The 26,413-nt window shown below is 37.3% G+C and overlaps 1 protein-coding gene across 2 annotated transcripts in view; it reads right to left on the bottom strand.

Annotated features, from left to right (window-relative positions):
- The window catches only part of LOC147524260 (pleckstrin homology (PH) domain-containing protein), a 54,874-nt gene extending 28,734 nt beyond the window's left edge, over window positions 1–26,140 (bottom strand). Inside the window, exons 1-32 of one of the 2 annotated variants that reach the window (XM_086602529.1) lie at window positions 25,914–26,140; window positions 23,808–23,911; window positions 23,566–23,700; window positions 23,430–23,480; window positions 21,149–21,243; window positions 20,957–21,074; window positions 19,790–19,891; window positions 19,513–19,698; window positions 19,233–19,393; window positions 18,880–19,050; window positions 15,022–15,105; window positions 14,583–14,898; window positions 14,385–14,489; window positions 14,212–14,307; window positions 13,932–13,999; window positions 12,235–12,355; window positions 11,862–12,068; window positions 11,568–11,771; window positions 11,352–11,461; window positions 10,571–10,667; window positions 9,806–9,904; window positions 7,452–7,616; window positions 7,264–7,338; window positions 6,282–6,785; window positions 5,852–6,196; window positions 5,635–5,766; window positions 2,974–3,087; window positions 2,716–2,900; window positions 2,505–2,613; window positions 2,196–2,339; window positions 1,813–2,106; window positions 10–666 (exon numbers count right to left, since the gene is read on the bottom strand). In XM_086602529.1, coding sequence (XP_086458655.1) covers window positions 10–666; window positions 1,813–2,106; window positions 2,196–2,339; window positions 2,505–2,613; window positions 2,716–2,900; window positions 2,974–3,087; window positions 5,635–5,766; window positions 5,852–6,196; window positions 6,282–6,785; window positions 7,264–7,338; window positions 7,452–7,616; window positions 9,806–9,904; window positions 10,571–10,667; window positions 11,352–11,461; window positions 11,568–11,771; window positions 11,862–12,068; window positions 12,235–12,355; window positions 13,932–13,999; window positions 14,212–14,307; window positions 14,385–14,489; window positions 14,583–14,898; window positions 15,022–15,105; window positions 18,880–19,050; window positions 19,233–19,393; window positions 19,513–19,698; window positions 19,790–19,891; window positions 20,957–21,074; window positions 21,149–21,243; window positions 23,430–23,480; window positions 23,566–23,700; window positions 23,808–23,911; window positions 25,914–26,010 — 5,451 coding nt within the window. In that variant the 5' untranslated portion in view covers window positions 26,011–26,140. Of the gene's footprint in view, window positions 1–9; window positions 667–1,812; window positions 2,107–2,195; window positions 2,340–2,504; window positions 2,614–2,715; window positions 2,901–2,973; window positions 3,088–5,634; window positions 5,767–5,851; window positions 6,197–6,281; window positions 6,786–7,263; window positions 7,339–7,451; window positions 7,617–9,805; window positions 9,905–10,570; window positions 10,668–11,351; window positions 11,462–11,567; window positions 11,772–11,861; window positions 12,069–12,234; window positions 12,356–13,931; window positions 14,000–14,211; window positions 14,308–14,384; window positions 14,490–14,582; window positions 14,899–15,021; window positions 15,106–18,879; window positions 19,051–19,232; window positions 19,394–19,512; window positions 19,699–19,789; window positions 19,892–20,956; window positions 21,075–21,148; window positions 21,244–21,392; window positions 21,412–23,429; window positions 23,481–23,565; window positions 23,701–23,807; window positions 23,912–25,913 lie in introns of those variants that run through there. The other variant, XM_086602540.1, reaches the window with a different exon arrangement.
- Window positions 26,141–26,413: the final 273 nt, after the last annotated feature.

Here is a 26,413-nt window from a genome sequence, read left to right as displayed (position 1 = left end):
CAGGAATACCTTTATATGAACATTTTTGAATTGCAACCTCTTTCCATTTCCCACAAAGATAATGGCCTCAGTGCTAGGGCTACAGAGATCAATGTTCTCTCTATCCTGTAAATGCAAAATGCCATCTCTCCCATCATAAATATAATGACCGAATCTTTCATCATCTATAATCAAAGGTCTCTCGGGTGAGAGTGAGAATTCTTTAGAAGGCTGATTGTAAATTGGATATTCTAGAATGATAGCACCAGCCATATGTAAGGGGTTTTCATCTTCTTCATTTGATAACATGCTGCGAACTGTTGGAACAAAAAACTCCACAACAGCCAATAAGAAATCAAGTGCAACAAGCAACTGAGGCCTTTGGACACATAAAAATACAGAAGTAGATGACTTGTTCAACTTGGCATCAAGAATAAGCATTGTGGGAACTAGTTTAACATTGTCTTGTTTTATCACATTACTATCCGACAAAACGCTGTTTTTGTCAGAATCACCATGAGCTGGGATAAGAGCATTGTAACCAAGACTCTCGGATTTCCCAATTGCTAGCCTGTGTTCCTGTTGAGTTCCCTCACGATCATCAATCACAGAAAAACCTTTGAGAGTTGCTGAGAGAAAGCCTTCTCCTACTGTATTAGACTTGTACAGAAGCCAAGCACCAGTTGCCTGCAAAGAATGCCAGATATCCATTCAATCTAACAATTACGAGAAAAACATATTGTGACATAAATTGCATTTACCTTAGTATATATATAAATATAATATAAATGAGAAACAAAAAGTAATGTAACAGACCAATAAATGAGATTAAAGAAACAAAAACTTCGAAAAACCAAAAAAGATCTAGCAAAAAACAAGTTTAAGGTCTGCCTTTTTACAAACCCATTTAACCTTAATATTTTTGTTGTAATTTTCAAAAATTTGCCTATAATAAATGACTAAAGTCATGGATGCTATACCACGGGCTTGGCCAAAGGCCCGTGTATATCTAGTAGAAAACAGGTGAGTAAACTGTAAATGAATTCTACAAACTTAGAAGAAACTCAAAGCTTACAGAAACAACATAAGAGTTGAGAAGTATAGCGCAATACAGTAGGGTTTTATCCCACATTGAGTAGGTAAGACTAATAGTGTGTGTTATGTCCTTACTTAAGAAGAGTGAGTCCAATGTAACCATTCGCTTTTGCTGTAACCAATACAATTCTAGATTTTTAGTTGGTATCCCAGACCCAGGGTTTCACGTTTCCGGTCACCGGCGGCCAGATTTTGGCGAAGAATTTTTGTCCTCATCTATATTGGTTTCTAATTTTTGTCCTTATCTATATTGGTTTCTTCCTCCTCTAATGGCCTACTGGCCTGAGCCTCTAACGAGGAACGAGTGTTTCGGAAAATGTATTTTCGTTTTGCAAGCCCTCTTTTTCGTAGTTGAAGCTTTTTTCCGTCCTGTAGGAAAACTGACATATCTTTTTACTCTCTTTCCTCTCCAAGCTTCTTCTCCACTAACAAAAATACAATTTCACTGGTATCTATGTATTTTGTTGGGGCTCGTCATTGTAATTGCAAGCCTTAAATATAAATTGTGTATATTTCGGCTTGAGGGGGAGTGTTAAAAAGTACAAGTATGAGTGTGCTACAATATAGGGTTTTAGTCCCACATTGAGTAGGTAGGACTAATAGTATGTGTTATGTCCTTAGCATGCTTATACTTAACAAAAAGTATTCATGGAAACAATCAGAAATTCCAAAAAAAAAACAAAAACTTAAATCCAATACGCTTGGAGATGGAATGAAATCAAGATCAAAATTGAGTACCTGAACAGTAGCTAGAGAAGCATCTCTTGTATCACCCGAATGCAACGACAACTCAACCAAATCAAGTGCAACAGAAAGAATCATACTAGTCCATGCTTTTTCATTGAGGGATTCACGTTCAACATCTGAGGGCAAAGGAATTGAAGGCTCCAGAAGCTCCAGATCATCGGAACAGTCTGCACTATTTTGGCATAAAGGAGGTACACTGTTTGGAGTCTCAGAGATATTTGATAGTGCACATTCTGTAATTATCTGGTACTCTTTGTTAGATAAAGCAGCTTTAAGAACTTCTATCTGGAGATTAAAGATCAAAATCACATAAATAATATAAACCAAAAAACCTGTAAACATAAACAGAAAGCTGTTTTTTATCCGTAACTTACCTTGATAACAGCTTCAGTAGTCGGGATTTGATGCAACAAATCCCTAAGTGACCTACGAATAACAAAAGAAAGCCCTTTTACATCTTGAATAATACTTTGACCTGGCCCCATTCCAGCACCAACAGTTAAGTTAATGTCTTCAACCTGCAGGATAAGAAACATCATAGGTAACGTACATTATTGTAACACAGATGACGAAAATTGTTCCACGAGATAGATATTTTAAGAAGGCTCCGAGTAGAATTAGATCATGTAGTGTCATAATGTCTTAACAAGATTTCCATGTTATCCTCGTCTTATGCAATATACCTGGATTGTAATTATTTCCACATGGACAGCACCCATCTCATTTCTATCACCACAAAACCACCTGAAGGTGTTTTGTACAGTTATATGAACCACATCAAGCTCCAAAAAACTGCAATGGGCATAAACAAGTGGTTTAACCAAGGAAGTCATATAATTTCATGCATAAAGCAGTGTAAAATCAATTAAGGAACACATGACGATATATACTTACTCATGACTGTCTGTTCTCCGAGGCATCACTATTATTGGCTTCCTAAGTGAAAGATCCAACTTTAAAGCAGGTGATCCATCAATTTCAGTCGTGCTAAACCACTTCTCCGAGTTGGTTACTTGATCCTTCAGTTTTACCACACCCTTCGTGTCCTTTGGAACAAGGCCCATAAAATAACTAACAATCTGGAAATCATAAGACAAAACATGAGAGATGTGAATGCAATTGAAAACGACTATTAATCACCATGATGTTTACCTCTTGAATAAAGCGATTCAAATATATAATTCTGACTTCAGATAGTTGTCCGAAAAGGCTATAGTCATAACCTTTATAGTCATCATCGACAACACTGTATGAAGTGAACTCCAGCTGCATAATCATTAAAAATTCTCTTAAATTATTACATGAATGTCAAAATATTACTGCTTAGATGTAGAGCAAGTCATGACAACAACATAAAATGGTACAACTAATGCTCGCAGAAACAAGACAAGAACATATTAAGATCGGTTGCGCGAGTAACATTTTATTGGCCTAACTTGCCAGCAAGTCGGGATGAGTGCTTGAATTTCTGAGCATAGCTCTTTCTTTCTTTTTTCGGAAAAAATAACTCAATAAGATTTTCACTGAAGTGAAAAACATAACAAAGCATCCCATAGCGGAGACAAAAATTTAAGACACCCCTAAAAACTATAATAAAAAAACAAATAAAGAAAGAAAAAAATCCCTAACAACGCGGCAAGGTAGCTAACCAACCCAGTCTCCAACTATAATATCGATCCATCAACAATGGTATCCCAATGACACATGTAAGAATTTAAAGCGCCTAAACACTTGAATTCCGTTCGCATAATCGCAGAAGACTCCTTTCAACCATGAACAATCTGTCTGACACTCCCATTATCCTGTTACGCAGCCTGATTTTCAAGTTCGAAGGCAATGGAAACAGATCAGTCATGCAGAACATTTCTGGAAAGAATATGAACAGGTTGAGCTTTCAGAATGAGTTCACTTCAAGTAGGAAAATTCATGTGATTGTAGTTCTGGATACTGGCGGTAAGGAATGGAAAGATTGGCGGATTTTCTGTCCACGAGATGTAAGGTGCAGGGAAAAAACACAGCAGCCACTAACAAGAGTATATTGAACCCAACAGGATTTCCAGAGCTTCCAGTGAGATCTGATCACTCGGTTAATCCAAAAGTGCTGTGCTGATATTCCAGTGTTTCAACTTATCAAACATTCACATGTGCCCAGGTCTTGATTTTGGAGCTCACAAAACAACTATGAAGGCAAGTGGTTCTTGAGAAATGCCCTGAAATGTTTCTGGAACAAACATAAAGTTGGGAATTAAAAAGGATGGGAACAAAGAGGATGTCTCTGTATTAGTCTTTCCTGCCTGGGCCAAGCACTGCACTGCTAGGTTGTTGGCCATGAAACAAGGAGAGAGGTTCATGAGAGCAGAAAACACCAGAAGAGGGAAGAGGGTACAGATGATCAGTCTGAAGAGGCCATTGGTGAAAAGGGTGACGATGTGGCAGCAGAGAATTTGCAGAACACAAGTCATGTTTAACCTCGAATGGATGAAAGGTTGTCAACGTCGTGAATAAGCCAAGTAGAGTATTTCCAGAGTGCTTTCATAATCATTCCGTTTTGTTTCTCTGAGAAAAACCTAATCTGTTCTCTACAGCCATACAAGTGTGTTCTACCCAGCATTTTCACTGATGTGGATAGATCACTGACGGTCCAGAAGCTACGAGCAAATCCTTTGCTTTTTAATATCAGTAAAATTCACTTTATACAGATAATACAGTAACTATTACAAGTTTATCCGGTCTAAGTAAGGATGAACTGCTCAACTTCACACAAGCACCCCACGTTCCCCAAATTACAAAGACCTACTCATCTCACAATCCCATCCCAATTACACACATTCTTAATCTTTTGAATTTTAATTTTCAGCATTCAGGCCAAAGTCGGTGCTTATATGAGAATTAGATACATCTTCAGAACATTGATTCTTGTGACAGATTGGATTTTCCTGCTTAAAGGGAGTGTCGGATTCTACAACAGGAGGGCAAAGACCATTACGGATGCAATTTCTGTCGGAATCTCCTTCTGCTTTATCCTTTTTTTCTTGACCAAGACCGCTACTGAAGCAATTTCTGCCAGAATCTCCTTCTGCTTTCTTTTTTTCTTCTTGATCCGAAAAAGTTATATTTCATTCCCCTAATACTATTACAAACAAGAAAGCTCTACTTACCAAGGAACTCAGATTTTCTACTAGAACCCCACATGATTCCAAAACACATAAATCATAAAACTAGAGTATCCCAATTACAAATAAAATCAGGAAACCTCAACTCCTAAAGATGGCGACGTTCCTCGACCAATCATACGATAGCAACATAATATCCACCAAAATATTGTGCCTTTCCGTTTCCTTGTTCTCGAACACTCTCCAATTGCAGTTAAACCCTATCAACTTAGAATATCATTCTGCTAATAGTGACTGCCTAATAACTTCTAAAGTTCAGAAGAGTGGACAAGGAGTTAAGGGAATATTAATAATATTAATAATACTTATAATAATCGCAGGTGTCAGCTAGCTTAGTTAGTAAAACCTTTGGGTGATGAAACCAGAGGTCTGGGATTCGAACCCCACCAGCATTACCGAGGTACTGATCTAATTAAAAACAGGCACGCCAACCAAAAAAATATTATTGACAATTGTAGTAATAAGAATGATAGTAGTAATAATAACAGCAATAACAACATTAATTATAAGATAAGGAATACCAGTATAGACTAAGAATGTCAACATTTAACTATTTTTAGTCATTCAAAACAACCCTACACACTCGGTATTTCAGAATGCATAATTTCAGGAGCTGTATAAAACTAAGGAAACAGCTTACCTCAACAAATGAACTGCCCCCAGAAGTTCTCATGTCACAAACCCAGAAATATGAATGGCTACAAGGGAGACTGTCGTCACTTACTCTCAAATTCCCCAAAGTGGCCTTTATACTAAACGAAGAAGGGAAGACCTGGGGAACACAAAAGAGATTAAATAACTTTACAAAAGATGAGCAATAAACCAAGAAGTTATTGAAAATAGGCAGGCCAGCATACCTTGATATCCGTAAGTAAATTATCTTGTGACAGAGTAGCAAGCTGAGTACCATTTTCATTCATCAATATAACCTGTGCACGGGCCATATTTAATCGTAAGTAGAAAACGACTCTGGATTTCCCTTTTCCTAGCAAACCTTTAACAATGGGCTCTTGAATTGTAGAAGAACACTCTTCATCAGGTGAACCACTCTTTTCATCAAGTTGTACCATGGATGTTGAGGAATTATCAGTTGAAGTGCTGCAGCTCTCATCCTCAATGTTAATAGCATTCACAAATTCCAGAATCGCAATAATTGTTGGTCGGTGACAAAAAAATGATAGTGTGGCCAAGGTTACCGTAACCTGCAAAGTACCATTAAACATTTTAATTGAAGTAACAACTCAATAAAACAGCTAATGAAAGTAAGCACTAGTGAGGAGAAGAAACCTGTTTATCTATGTTATTATATAGAGGAGACATCTGGTCATAAATAACAATCTGAGCTTTCACAAAACTATCCAAGGTGTCAGATTTGAAATTTTCATTCCCCCGCTGAGGCTCAGAATCAGGAAGTAAACCACTAATACGACTAAAGCTGGGCGGGTTCATGGGAATTTTTCCAGAAGAAAAGCTCCTTTCAGCGCTTAAGTACTCTGATATATTTCCTGACAGCTGGACTTGACAGTCAACAAAATCATTAAGATTCTCCGATGCCTCAAAAAATTTATCCTCTCCATCAGATTGAGCTACTTCGGTCCCGCTACTACTGCGATTTCTAGCATCACCAGGTGATGGAGTTGAATCAATAGTCGGGATGTTTGTGTTCTTAATCAAGGATCGTGCAAGATAGCGGGGCCGACTCGTTCCCTCCCAATAAACTAAATCTTCAATTTCCAACGATTTCAGGACAGCACCAATGAACATGTCATTTCCTCTAGTTGACAGCTCCACCTACTTATTCAATTAGACAATTTTGAAAATTACATAAAAAACACAATCAAATATATAGAGACTAGCCTCTTGCACGTGGCCAAGCCACGTAGGGCCCACTAATGTTAAAAAAAAATGTATTGAAAACATATAGAGCCCACCAATGTGACACCAAAAATATATATATGTGTGTGTGTGTGTGTGTGTGAACAGTAAATGATGTGGAGCCCTTGATGTTGACAAAATATTTTGGGTTAACGAGTATTACCCCACCCAATCCTAATTGGCTCATCTAGTGGGGTAATACTAGTTAACCCAAATATTATTTCATTTTTTTTAAACAATGAAATTACTATTTTGCCCATAAAAAAATATTTTAAACAGTAAAATTACTAAAATACCCCTAGGACATACACCAAACTTACTGTTCATCGACCCCCATATTTTTCTAATATAGTAAGATTACAAGGAATATTCATAATGTGAAGTAACAAAATACCTGACCACCTTTTGCACGAAACTCAAATAACGGACTTTCTTCAGATAGAAGCATATTCATGAAACTTGGATTGCTCTAGCGGGAAGAATGGGCAAGAGAAGATTTGTTATTAGGTCCTTTCTGTTCAACAGTAATTTACAAAAGAATCAAATTAAGTGATAAACTTTTAACAATTGTTTTGAGCTTACATTACAGTTGTAGCTGAAAGAGATCTTTAGTTCATCAAGAACTCCGGTAATGAACATTTTCTCCATGGTCAACAGATCCATTACATTACTTCCATCAACAAGTTCACTTTCTTTATCTTCAGAATCCGAAGAAGTTTCAGACATACCAGTGACAGAAGCAGAATTCTGCAAACAAATCCAAGAATAGGTTTTCTCCGTCACCATATAAAGGTGGTTTTATATCTCATACCACAGCAGAACATTAAAGTGCTGCATATATGTACAGGTCAACAAAAATTAGAAAACATTGAGTACCATGCGTCAAAATCACCATAAACCATCTAATATCAGTGGGCATATGGTTTTTTCAAGGTTTTGTATGTGAAGAAGCATAAGAAAAAAATAATAATAAATTAATAGTACTAGAAATGAGAAAAGTAAAAAATAAAGAGCTCGAGATTATTATACGAGACCAACCAAAACTAAAAGCAATCCCGCATACAGGGCCCTTGTGCTTCAATTACAACAAGAACCCCAAAAATAACCTCTTAAAGTTCAATGGTAATGGATTAAAGAAGAATGGATACTATAATATAAAGGATAATACTTTACGTTTCCTCTTCCACATTTTCAAAGACTACCTTGTTTGTTTCTCCATATGATGACTAGAGGTATGTAGGTAACTCTTCCAAATTTAAATTCCTTTGGGAGAATAGAAAGAGGTTTGCTACACAGAGAGCAGGGGAGTCTCTACCGAGCATAAGACTAGCTTTTTCAAGTCGAAATACTACCAACAGATCGGGATCACTCAACTCAAAACAATGGGAAAGAAGTAGACCGGCACTTGTTTCCCCGTTTAAAATACTTGATAAATGATAATCAATAAAAAAATATTGGTAAATTACAGGTTAAAATATTTATAATAGCACTTGTTTAAAATATTGTATATTATGAAGGATTTTGTTTAATTGATCGATGCTATACAAAGAAATTTTATTTTTTTGCTAGATTTCATATTAGACTGCTTTGCTAGCAAGTAAATCCTTATTAGGGCATGTAATTAGAAACAACCCAGTAGTTAACTTACAAGGTTTTTTTTTCTTTTAGGATCCATGAAAAATAATTCATTACTGTAATCAAAAGACAATACATTAATACTTGAGTAGTTAATTAAACAAGACCAAGACCCCCATAGCACCTTCCATAAACCCCTAGTACAAACATCCCACCAGGGAAGAGCTTTCACCCCACCCATCAAAACAAAACAAAAGAAGATACAGCACAAAAATTTCACAGACCCTCTTCTCCCTATTACTTTCTTCGTTCGACAGCTCCAAGTCTAGCTTCTCGTGCTCCGGATTGTACAGATAATCAATGTTCTCCCCAGACTCATCATCGCAGTCGACCACCCTCCTGTTTTCTAACTCCTTCCTCTCTCCTACTGTCAAGTAGTTCTAGAGTCTTTCCTCTCGTTAGGGCAACTCCCCACTCCACCTTCTACCAAAGTCTAAAAACTGTTCATCCTCTTCATTATTTGAAAGGTTTACTTTCATATAAAACCTAATTATTATGTTTTCTTACTCTCCACTTTGTTAACTTTTCCTCCATTCAATTATACAGTAGTATATCGCAACAAAAACTCTCAACGGTTAAACAAATGTAACTGGAATCCAGGGGGGAAATCAGCTGGGATGTAGGGCTTCATCACCTTGAAAATGATAGGGAAGTCCAAAAATGCACCAAGCTGACGCACTTATTGGTAAATGTATATTTCCGATTATTAAAGAGTTTAAGGTGATAGCAAAGGAGTAAAAGCATTTTGCGAAGCACAGAGTGCATGGATTGAATGTTGCTACGAACTACTGGACTTGAAGAAAAGTTGGGCAAAGAGAGTGCTGTCGATCTCAGTTGAAATCCATGCCACTACAGAAACATCCCAAACATATAGCTTATAGGATATGAACGAGAATGCACTGGCCTGGGGAACCAAAATGAGTTTTGGATTTTTAAGAAAGTTTTGCCAGGTTTCTTATAGTTATAGTTATTGGTTTATGTATAATTTTTACGACCCAATGATTCGAATGGAAGAGTGGCAATTTTAGATAATTCTACCAAAATGACTTCTGAAAAACAAGTATGGGCAGTGTTGTAGGAACCGGAAAAAACCACGATTTGACTCGCGAGTTAACTCGAACCGCAAAGAAAATGAGGCAACTCAATACTGTATGGGTGTAGTCCGTACTCCATAAACTAACTCAATATGATTTGATATTACAATTCTAACCCGCTGATGCTATACTGGTCGAACGTGTCCACACTACAATACTAATAGAACAAATTAAAATATTAGTGTTCTGGGTGTTACAAATAGATACCGATGCACGATATATAGCCCCTTGAAAACGCCCCTGCCAAGTTCTCCTAGAATCTTCAGAATCAAAACGTAAAATTACGGCATTGACATCTTCAACAACCTGCAAAAAAAAAAAATAAAAAAAAAGTTCATGATATAGGAAGATAAAACCAGAAGAATAAAAAAAACATTGATACAGAAGAAAGGAAAGACACTGGAAATGCTTGATGACAGAGACCAGCGAAGGATGGAAGAGATGAGAGATTACATGCGGACCGCGGTAAGCAAGGACTTTGAAGACCTAGAAGACGACGAGAAAGAGGCCAGGCTGGAACTGGAGTGCTCAGAGGAGGAATTCGATGTAGACAATGATGGTGTTGGTTCTGAGTTTGATTGAGAAGCTGATAGCAAAGAGAGGTGAAGGGAGGACGATAGGGGGAAGATGTGTGATCTGATGGTCGTTTTGTTGGGCATTGGTAATGGCATGGTGGTGATACCTTGGTTTCTTTCTGTTTTTTCTGTTTATTCTTTTTTTTGGTTTTCCTCTTTTCATATTTCCTTCGCTGTCTTCCAACTTCTGTATTGGTGGTAGGTTATATTAGGGCTATGCATGTATTTGGGTAGGGGGCAGATGGTCCTCGAGACTAGTTTTTAGCAAATATTTGAACTTTGAATGTGGTGATATGATTTTCAACATTACCAATCAAAATAAAAAGACAAGAAAAAATTATTAAAAGATCTTGAAACAGTTCAAACTTTAAACAAAATATTGATGATCAGAACAAACCTTGCTATTGGATTGCCCAGCTTCACAAAGAGCTAAGACATTCCCCTCATTGCCAGCAAACTCTGTCGGAACCTGATATATCTGTTTTCCTCGAAGGCTGAACCAAGATAACAGATTTAGACAGTGCCATTGCTACTAGATAAACATGAGCGGACGCACAACTAATATGAAATTGTTTTTTATTTTTTGGACAAGTTTAATGAAATTTGTCAGTAACAACAATGACATAGGATATGGTATAAAAGGATCCAATCCAGTTCTTACGAGGAAGAGTGATCTTTACTGATGTAATGTAACTTAGAAGAACAACATCATCATATAGTCGGCATCTCATAGGATGCGTTGTCTCCCTAATGCAAGTCTTTTTGAGTTTCCTGTGTCTACTTGTCTGGTAGACGCTCAGAAATATCCCTTAACATACTGAAACTTTGCTCTTAAAAGAGAAACTCTAAAGTGCACCAATGGACCTCCCAAGTGTCTACTCCATCATGTTTGCCATTAACCAGGTATAAAGTAAGTTGGGTTGATAAATGCTACTCTTGAACATAATGGACATAAGAAAGCATAAGTAAATAGAAGGAATAAGTACGTACGGGCCAAAGCTAATGATTTTTACTAGTGCATAGTGCATGTGAGTGGAAAAGAAAATATAGATATCAGACCTTAACTCGTGGTTTGTCAGTAAAATATTTGGTAGGAATATTGTAGCCGTTGAAAGAGAGGAATGCAGTTCAATATTTTCATGCTATACAGGGACAATGAAAACTTATAGATGACTAACCTGAGAAAACTCTTGTATGTTTTAGACCCAGGGCTCTCCAGTATATATAAAAATGGACCAACTAGGCAAATGTATCGGCGCTTCCACGCTGCTTCTCTATTCCCTACACCCTACAACACGAAACTGTAGAAGATCAGAGATTTAGAAAAATAAGTGTTTTCGTTACCAAAAAATACACAAAAAAGATGCGGATTCTAGGGTCTAGGCCAAACAAACCTTCCACACAAGAACAGACACCCATCCTTCGATATCAGCTTGATCCCAAGGGCGAAGAGAATCCAAGTTCTCAGTGTCTTCATTCTGAAAGATCTTTGCAACTTGCATCAATCTATGGTAACGAGCAGGAGAAAAATGGAATCCAAGGGTGGGAAGGCGTGCAGAAATTCTTGTTGATGGGTAGAATGGTCGCTCTGTCCGAATCTGTAGATGATGAGAGTAGAAAACGGGTTTGTATCAGTTCAGACTTTACAATAAAAATATACGCAGAGAAACATCAAGTACAGTGGCCACCTGCTGAAGCTTCAAAACTATCCCACACTTGTCTATAACTGGCAAGAAACTTATATGATCTGATAGGGAAGAACTGTCCGACACATTAAGAGGAGTTTGACTCCAATGATAGTCACCATCCACCAAAAAGGCAGATACATCACTTAAACCCAAACTAAACTGCAAGTACATATCATTCTCCTCCGGTGACTTCAGATCATATTCATCCTGTTTTTCATGCAGAAACACCAATTCAGAATTAATGAAGCATAGGAATTCAAAGTACTAATTATTTTCTTAGTACTCATTTATTTTTCCCTTTTTAAGATGCAAGTTTTGTGCACATGTCACTCTATATATCAACTGGGATGCAGGATGAAATCCACGGAAGAACCTGTGTATGGAGAACCAAATTCCCTAAATCAAGTAGAAGCTTAGTTGTATGAGAGTTGTCTGGGCAAAAGTTGGTGGGAATGGTAATCTTTGGAGCCGCAACATCCAGATCCAACATAAACCTAGCAGCAAATGAACATCGCCATTGATGAATATAATGTGCATCAAATCAGATAACCAAGTTTCTAGATGAAAGTAGCACACCATATTAATTACTATGTCTCTTATTTAAGATCCTATTTAACTATTTTAACTGTTGTCCATCTCCATTACTCAGTAAATTTATTAAATTAAATTCTCAAAATAGTTAATAGGGGTCAACTCATCAAACAGAGAAGTATGTAGTAGAGAATAAGGATTTCCAAAGGGTTGGTATAAATGTTGGATACGTCAATTCCTAATCTATATTGTTGAAACCATGTAGTGGATTTTTCTTTTTTTTTGTCCATAAAAGGTATTACATTGATATAGCCAAGGACATTATATCAATATACCCAAAACAAGCCGAAGGTAAATTCCAGGACCAAAAGAGGAACCCTACCCTGCCTAAAGGCTAATACGCCCAATTACATAAAGCTGAAAGCATAAGGTACAAGTCAATAAAAAAAATAAAAAAACATAAAACGAACACAACAGATGGCAGAATCCCAGGAAGTGCCACCATGCCGTAACCAGTCGATATACCACCCAAACAATCCACACAGCCCCCATGTTGCACCACGCACATCTCCTATCCTTAATGTGCCCCTTCCCAGTCATCATCAGACCTTCCTATCTCCTCTCCCAAACACGTGAATCGACCTTGGCATCCTCCTCATAATCATAAACACTCCCTTCTAACTCATCCTGTTGTCTTAAAGTTGATCAACTTCCAATTCTGCCAGCATCCACTTCATTTTAAGGGCTATCTTAGCGTATCCGAGCAATATAGTTGCTATAAAATGTGTCATACTCTTACAAATCTGATCTACTGATGTCTTTAATTCATATGAAATATTCCACATACAAAGTGAATCCTCTGGCTACGGGTGTACAGGAAACACTTCTCTGTCCGAATTGTGACCGTCTTGAGGTTTCTTCTCTTTAAAAAACTTCCATCTTCTTCACGCCTTTATCTTCTTCAAGCACCTAACGTCACTCCTTCTCAGCCACGCTTCCTGCCTCCTCCGTCCTATCTCCCTCCCTCTGGTACCAGCCTCCACCATTTACAATCAATTGAACAATGGAGAAATTCACAGTAGAGATGTCTTTCAACATCTTCATTAGTGCCCACCGCCAGTCGCGGCATACAAATAATAGTACATCAGCAATTTAGAATTAAAAAGAAATTACCTGTTAAAGCAAAATATAAATTTCCTCTCTCAGAGCTAAAAATATATATAACCTAGTGATGCTATCCGTAAGTTTAATAACACAAAACTTGGAGGTTCGGAAATTCCTAATTGAATATGCCATTAGAGTTCTTATCTTAAAGGAGGTATTTTTCTAGATGGCAGCACGGGTTTTTCTGAATGTATATAAAACCCTACTATCTTTTGTTTATAAAAAAGAGAACGAGAGAGCTCGAATCAATTGAGGACGTACTCTCCCTTCTGCTCCATCTCTTATTTCTTTCTTCCTTTCCTTCTCTCTTACTCAATAACAAACAAAGAAATTAAATATGCCAAACAGGAAACCCAACATTTCGGACTAATCTACCTTGCATGATCCTTCAATGCCTTTGTCACCTGCTGTTGAGCCGTACGCTTTACTCCATCAATTGTCATCTTCATGAAAGAACAGAGACCTCAGCATTAAGAATTAGTCAACAGGTGCATAACAAGAAGTTCTAAAACTCCAAGGTGTGAAAAAAATACTTCACAGGCCCAACTAGGAATGTAAATGAGGTCTTAGTGCCGCGCCTATTCAAGATGTAAAAAGAGGCAAGCCCATGCACATTAATATACACCACTGCCAATTTCATAGGACAAGACCATACCTGTACTGCAGCTGCAGTCTCCAGAGCAATGGTCTGACTGACAGCAGCCCCACTTTCAAAAAAATTGACAATTTGATCAATAGAGTCCTTTATATACTGCAAGGAAAGTGTATCACCATAAGTTCCCTCCAATTTTGTATATTACCTAACAGAATTACTGCAAAATAGCGTACCGTCATGTAACATGGAGACGCCTTCGCAACCAAACTCCAGTCAAACTTGGTCCCAAAAGGTTTGTAGGAGAAAATACCAACTAAAGAATCATCAACAGTTGCGCTCTGCATGAAATTTTAAACAGAGTCTAAGCTCATAATAACAAAACAAGAAGATTAGAAGCTATCAGCATGTAATTCTCAATATCAAATCCAAACCTCAGCTAAGAGCCCATGGGGAGATGACAACTTATAAGATCCCAACTTCACCTCAAACACTTTCGCCTCTGGATAAAGCTTTATAACACAATCAAGATCTTCGCAGGATAATTCAGCAAGACACTGCTGACGAGTGACAAGCTTTGAGGCATTATGTTTCATGTGAACTTCTAAGAAGGTATGAAGCACATTCCCATTGTCTTGCGTTTCCAGCCCAACATCAGCTTCTTTGTACCCTATAATTCTATTTAGTTGATCCCAGTCTTCCTCTTTAAAATGCCAAGGCTCATCTTCGTCATTAGCAGCATCACCGGTCCTGAGAGTAGTATCAGGTTTTACTAAGCCTCAAGCATCATAATATCAATAATTACTAATAATAATTTTAAAAAATAGAGCAATAAAGCACAAAAGAAAAATAAAATCAAGGTAAACTAACAACCATCCAAGTGACCACCATGATTTCTTCGTCTTTTGCTTTTTTAAGGATTCTGTTGACTGCTCCACAAGCTTGTGAGCCAACATCCTGCACTTAAACCAAGAGCAAACAACATGTAAGAAATTTTGTGAAGCACATCAATTACAGAAAAAAGTTAATGATGTCTTACAAATAAAGGAAACTTAACAATTATGTTTCTTCCAATTATGTCCACTATTGTTAGGTCTTGTAAGCATTAAAAATCTTGTAAGCATTAAACCACTTGAACTTTACCACCAGATCAAATTGGGTGTATTAGGGTGATGGGGTAGATGTATTAGGGTTATGAATCATGAAAAATTAGCTACTGGCTGATAATTTAAGTGTTATAGTAATCCTTTTTTAGTATATTAATATAATCTCTTTTACGTAATTAAACAAAAACAAAAAAGGTTACACTTTCTTGAGTAGTTTTCCTGGGAAGTAGTTTTAACTTTCTTGAGCTATTCTCCTCCTCAAAGTCTGTTCGTGTTCGTGTTTTTCCTTTTCTGGTTTTAGGAACTTGTCCTTTGAGTTCACACTACGTGCAAACAGTAGCCGACTTTCTATTTTTGGTTTAATTATTTACACCCGGTTCTGTTTAATTAGTAAGCCACTCAGTCCACTTCCTAGTTAAGTCCTTATTAACCCAGCTATTGTTTTTCCTAGGGGTGCAGACGGATAGGTTCGGATTCGAATATGCCTGCATCCGAATCCGAATCCGAAATTTGTCACTCGCATCCGAATCCGAATCCGAAATTTGTCACTCACATCCGAATCCGTATCCGAAGGATGTGTGACAGTGGCATTTGAATCGAATCCGATATCCGATCGGATATCGGATAATATCCAATCCGTTCACAAAACCACAAATCAGTAGGATAGTAAGATGGATTTTGCGAAGTTTGGTTGGCAAAACCGATCGAGTAGCTCCAAGAACTACCTCAAGTTAAAATGGCAGCTCCCCCAACTGTTAGAGATTTTGTAACCAAAACAAGAACAGGCACTAAGAAAAAAAGAAGTTTGGAGGAGAAGAAGCTAAAGCGATTAGACTCATAAACAACAAGTGAGGAAATTGTTGCTGATGCTTCGCTCGTTTACCGACTGGAGTAGCCTGCTTTGTATTTAATCGGTTCTCAATCTTAACTTTGCAAGTGACAGAAAACACTAGCTTTCTCATGGTTTAATATATGATTTTTTTGGTGATTGCTTTTGTGGTTTTTACAAAGCACTCTTTCGGATATCAGGCCTTAGTGGAGGCCCCCACCAGTCCACCACACGTAGTGTATCTAACTATATTAATAAATCAAATCGGAACGGATATCACCAAAATCCGTATCCGTATCCGATAGAAAAATTTATCCGAATCCAAATCTGATATCCGAAATTTTCAGATAATATCTGATTTTTCGAATACGAATCGGATTCAGATTTTCGAGTATCCATCTGCACCCCTAGTTTTTCCCCAAAGCCCAATCTGTTTTAAGTTCAGCCCAAAATAGTCTGTCCGTCTTGTTCTGTTTGTCCGTCCGTCCGTCTGTTCTGTTTGTCCGTCCGTCTGTGCTGTCCGTCCAGACCAGTCCACAAAAAACAAAAAAAAATGGCAACTCATCGTGTCAAATCTATTGAGGAGCTTAATGTGAAGTTTGAAGCTATGGAGCTAAATTTGAATGGTTTGACTGCTGATATTGCTAGCCACAATGCGAAATTTGACGCATTGGATAAAAAAATTGATGATAATTTTGCTGAATTGCACGAACTTATTAATGCTCCTTGTCGAACAAATTTACCACAAGCATAGCGTGTACCAATACTTAGAGATGACGAGCAACAACACACGTTGGGAGCAAAATTTTAAGGTAGAAGTTATCCCAGAATTTCATGGCACTACCAAAGTTAATGACTACCTGGATTGGGAAGGTATTGTTGATGATGTGCTTACAGCCAAATATATGCCAGATGATAAACAAGCTCCTAATATTGCTATGAGATTCAGGGGTAGAGCATAGGCATGGTGGCAAACTAAAAAGCGGCTTATTTCATAAAGGGTTTAGTTACCTTATCGCATTTGGGGTGATTTGCAAACAGCTATGCGACCAGAGTTCCTTCCTTAAACTACCAAAACATCCAACATCAAGCACTACTTAACTCTCGCCAAGGTATGAAATATGTTGATGATTAGTATGATGATTTTACTTCTGCCTATGCTCGTAGTGGTTTTCAAGAGAGTGAATCTATTAGAGTTTCCTGCTTTGTCAATGGTTTGAAGCCAAATATTCCAAATGTTCTCCTGGTGTTTGATGGTGTTTGACCCTGACACTTTAGCAGATGCCCAACATAAAGCTAAGTATTTGGATAAATGGTTGGGAATAAATAAAAGTACCACTGATTTAAGCACTGAGAGTTCTAGTACATCTTCTTCTGAGATTACTGATACTAAACCCAAGTTTGATGGTAATTGCAACAATTGCAGAACAAATGGGCATAAAGCTTATGATTGCAAGAAGCCTCCTATTAAGAAAGCCTTGGTAGCTGAGAGTGAATTTGTGACAGAAGTTGTAACACAAGACTTAAAGACAGAGGGCACTTTAACTCCAGCTGATACAGGTTTTCCAATGCTTATGGTTGAAAAATCTCCTGTGCCTACTGAGCCTCACTCCTCACCTTCTCAAAGAGACCAGAATTTCCGTACTTCATGTAGCATGAGTGGTAAGTTGGGCACTGTAGTGATTGATCCTGGAAGTTGTGCCAATTTGGTGTCATCTACTATTGTTCGGAAACTTGGCTTGAAAACGGTTACTCATTCTCAGCCACATAATCTCAAGTGGATGAATAATTCTTCTAAGATTGCAGTTACTAAGAAGTGTTCTATTCCTTTCTCTATTGGAGACTATTCTGATCATGTTTGGTGTGACATCGTTGATATGGATATTGGTCATTTACTGTTGGGACGTCCATGGTTGTATGATAGGAATGTCATCTACAGCGGGAAGTACAATACTTATTCTTCGAATTGGCAGAAAAACAGAGTCATTCTTCAACCTTCTTCAGATGATGGTGATGCATGTGTAGTAGGTGTGGTCACACGTGATGCAAGTCCTTCTAGAGTGTCCAAGTGAGCGCAAGTTTGAGGGCGAACTTTTTTGAACAGGGGGAGAGTTGATGTATTCTAAGGTTCTAAACCCTTGGTTTAGTCCCATATTGGTTCACATATTATTAATTATTAAGGGATTTTAGAAGCAAGTTTGATTGCTATTTTGGTGTTTTTAGCATAGGTTATTTTTAGGTTTATGTTTTATTACAAAAATTAGTTGTTTTAGTTTCTATAATTGAATTAGAAAACTAGTTTCTAAATCCATTAGTTCCTTTAGTTATTATTGAGTTGTAAGCCTTTGGCCATACTTGGTTGTTGATTAAAAAACTTTGTGTTTGTGTGAGAAAAGTTTTCTGTGTGTTCTTGTTATTGATTATTTGCAGGGTGATTACAAGCGATAACTTGTCACAAGCAACCAGTTCGTGATTCTTCGGCGTCATGTTCATATCTATATGCACACTAGTGCATCACCTTGTTATCCCCGTAATTATATTGTTGGGTCTTGCCTTCTCTGTTCATTATTAGAAGTTATAATTGTGCTTACAACATTTGGATGTGAACATCATTTCTTCTTTTTGTGAAGACCAAACAACTTCTAAACTACCAACTCTTTGGTTACCCACAACTTTACTTGGTTACCTAAAACATGGTTACGCACTACTGAAATCATTGTGGCCAAACAGAGCCAAAACAGTTTCACCCAAGCAGAACAAGTTTAATATGCCTGTGAAATCGTGAAATGAGCATACCTCCATTGTAGAATTACTTCCGTGTCCACTTCACGATCTAATGCCTCAATCTCTTTATTGTCATCCACTACCAGCCGACTAGGATCAGCTTTCAGTAGGGTTGCATAAAGTGATATGTATCTCTTGCGTAAGCTTGTAGACTTCAAGACCTGTTCCCAAAACACTTTTCCACTGCACAGATGTGAAAATTTTCATAATTAATCAAATTCCCATTGCTTAGATTTTGACATATTCATGTCACATAAATTGTGATGTACAACACCCTACACAAAATTGGAATAGCAGAACTCTCTCTATTACAAAACAGAGACATGGTTTAAGAAAAATAGAGAGAAAAAAGTTAACACTTGTACCTTTCCTTTTTCATCAGATCAGATACAGCTCTATATGCATATTTCCACCACAATTTCGGGTCAGATTTTAACGGGACATTTGGACGAAAATGAGCATATTTTAGGCGTTGATTGAAGGCAGCAAAGTTATCAGCCATCCTGAGAACATCCCGGTATCCATCCTGCAAACGCATAAGTTATTGAAACTAACTTTTCATCTTTTAAACACCAAAGAAGAGGATTTTTTTTTTCCTTTTTTTTTCAATAAACAAAGAAGAGGAATACAGAGCTTAAAGCATACCTTTGATAAACAAAGTGTAACATCATCTAAGTAAACAGCTGCTTTTTGCAGAGGTTGGCCCAAACTCTTTGATTCGTCTACACGCAGCTTCGAGTATTTTGCATTACCTGTAACTGGTTGCAGGACGTAACTGTGTGGTTTTACAACAGTACTAGCATTGCTCTCCTTACTACCAACTTCGAACACCTGAAACTCATAATATTTTGATATAAACGCAGATTGCATCCACCAGTAGGAAATGGAGATTCCAAAGATCTTGTAGCAGAGAGAAGTATACCTCACTCCACTCTGATGGAAGCAAATCCTCCCATGATTTACAAATACTCCATGGGCGAATATCGGAATCCAAATACAACGCCAGCCGTTCAAGTTCTACGGACTGCAAAACATGACAATCATAACCAGTTCATTAATCCATGAATTTCACTAAATTTTGGCTGTACTCTCCTGCCGGATACTTTGTTCCACTTTATCTCAGAATTAATTTTATGAAATGTAACAACTGAAAATGCATAGTGATATGTCACAAAGATAAGGAGCACATGTCATTATAGAAGTTCAAATTGCATGCATAGCTAAAATGATTTCGGAAAGAAAATCCAAGACACTCTGTTCAACGAAAGTACGCCTTTTATGGAAACTGGAGCTATGTAGCTGTATTACAAGACAGCAATCATGAAATAAGCTTTTCAACATATTTTGTAAAAGTGAGGTTTATGATAATGAAGGCAGATAGACTTTGGTGCTGTATATGAAGCCATTTCAAAGTGTATAAAATATTTTGAATGATATATTACAGAGCAGTGTGTTGAGATGTTTAGTCCCACATGGGATATGTTAAGCCACGCATAAAAGTATACAAGTCTTGGGGGCCTCTCCACTTATTACCAATTCGTTTTAAGATGGACATTCATCTTCAATACAGTGGTTTCACCGAGACCAAAAGGACGGAGATCACAAATTATATGTAAAAAGTGACTACGTAATTCAAACCAAAGTACGTTAACATGAAATTTAAAGATTTATACAGGACTAGAGGTGCCACAAGTAAATGTTTAGTTGGACATGCAGAACCAAAACGCCCAATGCCATCAGAGACCAGGAGATGTCATGGAAAAAAGAAAGAAATGTACTGATCAAGCTATAGTGGACTAACTTTACGACTGTTTCCAATTGTTTATTGAGATTTTTAACTTGATATTCAACTAGACCACATCATTTTCTTTGGATTGATTGATAGATCAATTTTAGACAAGTAGATCCAAGAAGTTGACCACAGGAAGCAATAACCCGCCTTTCAGTGATTGCTTTGTGCAAATAGACTACCGCAGTGATGGAGCTTCAAATATTTGGAACTTATTAAATAAGAAAATAATAACAATAACATCAATAATAATGATAACAAATTATGACAAATAATAATGGGATAGTACATAAAAAGCACCTTTTGAATACGCTCTAGGGCACCACCAGTGACAAATGTTTCCCTTCCATTCTCATCGACTGTCATTGCTGAAAGTTTGTCTAGGGTCAGACCAGCTGCAAATGGATGTCCCGGATTGCTACAGAATGGCAATTATGAGTTTCTATTCTAGCTGGGGGAAAATGAGATTAATGAAATCCAGAAGGTTTATACCTCTCAAGATCCTCATATCTAATGTGAATGTTGGTGATGGAGAGCTTCAAATTCCCAATTATTGTGTTGATTAAAGATCCTAGCCATGATGTATTCTGTCGTAGAAAAGATAATCAAGCAAACAGGCATGTTAAATCAGTAGTTCCGAGTCGAAAACAAGTAATGCATATTACAGTTCATTGTCTCATTTATTTGTAGGGGAAAAAACACAGAACAACAGAAATTCTCATTATTTCATCCTTACTGTTACTCAAACTAATTGAACTGCACTATTACTGTCAGGCTGTCAGCCATCACATTCCACTAAGAGTTGTATATTTTATATGGTAAATCACTTCTAAATTAACTTCGTGTCATCTAGTGGTTCCGACAACTCATAGTCCATTCCCTTCTTATCCTCTAATCAACCTTTTCAGCCCCAAACAGTTCTGCATGACGACATTGAGAAAAGAAGGTTAGAGCAGGAGCTAGAGAGAAGGAAGCGAAATTTCAAAGATCTCGAAAACAAAGAGGAGGGTGACCATCTTATATATTCAGTTGTTCAGATCTGTTCTAGGGGTCCAGTGTCTATCAGATTTTTTCGCTTTTTTTGTTTTTTTTGGTCTCCCTTGTGTTTCTTTTGGTATATTTCTCAGAAGGGTTTGTGGTCTGTTAATGTTCTAAGAGGACATCTCCCAAGGGATTTAAGGACATTGCGTCTTTCGTGTGTGGATGTTCCATTGGGGGTTCGGGGGCGCTACTCCCAACCCGAATTTGTTAGGAAGTTTCTATTATGTAAAACCTATGTTACATGGACACACCATATTTTGAAAATAATCCGTGTCAGATACGTACCCCGTACGGACACGGCACAGACATATTGTATGTGATATACCTCAATTTTTTATATTTCGCACGTATCTGTGTCAATGTCACTTACTTAGTGTGAAACCCCTGTTATTTTCTGATATATATTGAGCTCTGTTGCATGGGTACTTCATATTTTCTGTTGTGTCTCGTGTCACCGTGTCCGACACTGGAGTGTCGGCGTGTGACGCGGACGACCCAAATACGACACCTACACTTCTACAGTAAGAGGTGTAGGATAATGTATCTTTTATAAGATATGACCCACAGAAACATAAAATATTAGAATTGAGATCCTGTAACCACATAATTTTACTTGTCTTTTCAATAACCTTATTGCCAAATAGTTTTTCTAATAAAAAAATTAAAATTAAAAAAAATATTAGGTGTGTCAACATATCTGCTTTTTAGACCATGCCGTGTCCAAATCTCCGTACCGGTGTCCAAATTGGACACTCGTATGAGTACCCATGCAACACAGGTTTACCCTAAGAGTAATACAAGGCTGAAATAAATGAAAGCCATATCCTCTCTTTTTTCTCCAAACTATTTTCTCCAAACTTTCTTCTACATTAACAACAATAAATGTTTTACTTAGTCTATGTGTCCTAGATTCATCTGACTAATTGTTAGATAGTGTCTAGGCCTTTTCATTAGTGTATCTTGGGTTTCTTGGTAGGATGGCTGGCTTCCCTTAAGACCTTCATGGACAGGTGCTAGAGTTATTAGCTACTGCCTACTGCCTACTGCCTACTGCCTAATTTCCTTCTGCCACTCCTTCCCTCTCGGTCTTAGGGTAAACCAAATGTCACCCGCTCCTCCTTCCTTGAACACGATGTTACTGTGTGAGACACACCTCCCAGAACAGTTGCTTTGTAGCCTGATCTCAAAAATCAATTGTTTAAACCTTCCTTCATTCTGACTGCAGCCCCACCACAACCACCTCCATAACTTTCTCAATTGATGTGTTCTTTTTTTCTAAATATAAATCTCTACTCAATAGTTGGCCCCTCCTCTTCAATGAAAGAGATTAGGCTCCTAACCACTACACCAGTCAAATGTACGTCAACAATCTTCTTCATGATCTCATTATTTTCCCGCGTCTCCACGCATTTTGAGCTGCTAGAACTTTCCACTCTCCTTTGAAGACAACAACACTCTCCCTCATCATCTGTTTTTTCATCCACAAAAATCAAAAATTCCTTTCCAAGTGTATATTCTTTCGTGGTTGGCATTTTAAAACCAACCCGTTGCAATAGAATGATGCATTACACAATCAATAGATGAAAAATTATAAATCAAAATCATTACCTTGCATTCATCAATACTTTGAACAAAATGTGTAACATGCACAGAACTCTAGCATCCCAGAAAACTAAAATATTCAGAGCACAAATAAACTTGCAGGAAACTGAGGAATTATATGATCAATTACCATCTCTGATTTCAGTTGTTGCTTACTCTCTAATAGCTTTATCTCCATTTCCTGTTATCACAATAAATAAGCATTGAGTATCCAATAACACATCTAACATAAAACACAGCACAATATAAATGTACTATTGTCTTACTCGCACTCTACTTTTCTTAGCTTCTTGGAGGGCATCCTCACTACATCCTTCGACATGAGTTGCAGGTTCCGCTAATATAAATATACGGTCCAGGTAAACTAAAACAGGTTCTTGGCCCAACCTGCTCCAAGGAACCTAAATAAGATATGGAGATGACAATCATATCAATATTCTGAAGCCAGTAACAAAGGAAACAATTTTTTAATTCACTAATTAATTTAAAATTAAGTTAGCATAACAACCTTAAGCCTCACTGATCCCAAAAATCCTGCCTTAACTTTAACAGGCAAGTTCAATGCATTAAGTGCCTCTGGCTTCAACTGCATATTTGTCAACTCTACATCCCCTGCACTTCCATCTCAAGAATTAGTAAGCATAATACAACCAACTCTTTATATTCCAAAAAGACAATGGAGCACTGCAACAGTATGTTACCTAAACAATCCGCAATCTGAGGCGTAGCTATATTTTCAAAGATAATAAATATTAGAGGCAAAAGAGCAATTCACCAGGCTAGTCTGTCGCAGGACACTCCTAAAGGAAGATGAAGGTGCCTATCTAGACCACGGTTTAACGTAACTGGAGGTCACTAGGCGATTCCACTTAACCAAACGTATTATTCTTTCTACATTATTTGCATCAATTGGAAAAATTAACCACAAAAGTTTGCACAATCCAATAACATGTCATTCTTTTCTCTGCTCTTTTATTATTACACCGGTAAAACATTTTGAAAGCATTATTTATTTATTTTATCAAAAAATTCAATATATACATTAACGAAAATCTACAAAGAGATTACAACTCGATAGGCCACCATGGGTAGGAGCTACTCGGCCTCAATACCAAAGACCCCCTATTACAATAATTACTCTCACAGTGCAAGCATGTCCCAATTGCATACCCATTTCATCTTATGAAATGGGGATATTATAATAATAAATATAAAAATAAAGCAAAATAAAATAAAATAAAATATCCCCATTACAAATGAATTAAAAAATTTCACCCCCTTGAAGCTAAGAAAAGCCCAATCTAAAAGTAGTTCCGTGGTCTCCCTATCTTTGTGATCTCGTGAATCTCCTCTTCTCTTTTCTCAAATAGTCAAATACCAGCAAGTTCCTTTCTTTCCATAATGTCAACACAATGGCTTGTGAAAAATGCTTCGCTAGACAAAAACAGCTTTAAACCATAATAATGAAGTTGTATATTCCTACTTTTTACCCTATATACAGGGACGGATCTAGGAATTTAAAACAGCGAGGGTTGTACTACGTATATTACGAAAAATGTTTTTTGGCGATCTTTTAAAATTTTGGCCATGCACAACCCAGTGCCACCGGCATTTCATACAACAGTGGCACATTACATTTCCCATCATGTGTGCTTTTAGACTTTGGACAATGTGTTGCTTCTTTGGGCTTTAGTTCTCCTTAAAGATGTCATGAGAGTTGAGAGAGAGGCCATGAAAGAATCAAATATGAGCGGGAAAAAAAGAGAGAGAGATTAGATAGCCTATCGTCCTTTCTCAACTTTTTTTGGTTGAGTATGTAATGAATGGTGGGCCTTCTTAGTTTACACTTGACAGCGACCATGAATCAATGCTGATATAAAGAAAATCTCATTGCACAACAGTATAGTTGCTGCTGATTTCCCTCGTGTCAATGTGTCATGCATACCTTTAGACACTTGCTTATGCAAGACCAATTCTAATATGCATAGATTAACATCAGCTAGGGGCCTAGCCCTATGTCAGTAAACTATTACTTTTTTCTTTTGGATCTAACAGTAAACTATTCATCAGCAACCTATAGTCTACAGCAAGTACAAAGTACACAAAGACATATGTAATTTTTTTTTTTTTGACAAAATCTTGGGGGGCTCCCCCCCTCCCCCTATATACAACCTCTTGGAAGAAGATATAAATCGCTTCCTTATCACACATCTAGCATCACCTCGTATTCAAGAGATTATCTTCCCACCATTCACAAACCTTAAGCTGCACCTCGTTCTATATTCAAAGCATTAGAAAAATAGTATCATTATTCGCATATACTCCACTAATGCTAGGTGGTTACGGGATCAAGATAAACTCGACGTCACTAACTTTAAGTGTACAGGTCATTCTAAACATCCATCTAGAAACTTGTATTTTATTTCATCCACTCCCACATCTAAAGCGATCAAATTTAAGACCTTATCTTAGTAGTATTGAGATGTAGTCAGTATGTCCTAATAAACAATTTAAATGAGTGCCGTGCAAACTCCTCAATTTAAAACTTATTCATAAAATGACTAATTTGATAAACGAGATGATCATGAAAAATAAATGAAATGATGAATCGAACCTTGCCAAACGCTGATTTTCAACGCTTCTTTATTAAGTCCTTTAACATAATTTCCTAAATATCTCTGTAACAAATTCGCCACCTGATCTTCCAACATCTTTTCTTTCTTCGCTCTATTTTTCCTTTCTCTGTTTTTTTCTTCAGAGAGAATGAAAAATGAGTGTGAGGAATAATAAAAGTGAAATGAAAGGCATTTTATATTAAAAGAGTGATTCGCGCTTTTAATTCCACGTATGCATTATTTGGTTTGATGGAGAAGTTGGCTAGTTGTAAGAGGTCGGTCGAACTTGGAAGAGAAGATTTTGAGTTATGGTGAAAAAATATGCTAGTTACTGAATGGGCATCGTGTTTTGGGATTGTGTGACACGTACAGAGGTGACTCAGTGATTTGATTTCTCCACGTGACCAATTCTCGCGGGCTTCACTAAAAGAAGGCAAAGTATATCACGTGACCTTGTTTGTCTCAGAGTCCAATCAGTCTATCACTCATTCACTCCATT

Source organism: Coptis chinensis, chromosome 1 (genome assembly GCF_015680905.1).
Source record: "Coptis chinensis isolate HL-2020 chromosome 1, ASM1568090v1, whole genome shotgun sequence".
Classification (NCBI taxonomy): Eukaryota; Viridiplantae; Streptophyta; class Magnoliopsida; order Ranunculales; family Ranunculaceae; genus Coptis; species Coptis chinensis.
The sequence above is the reverse complement of the archived record's forward strand: the minus strand, read 5'-3'. Positions and strand labels throughout refer to the sequence as shown.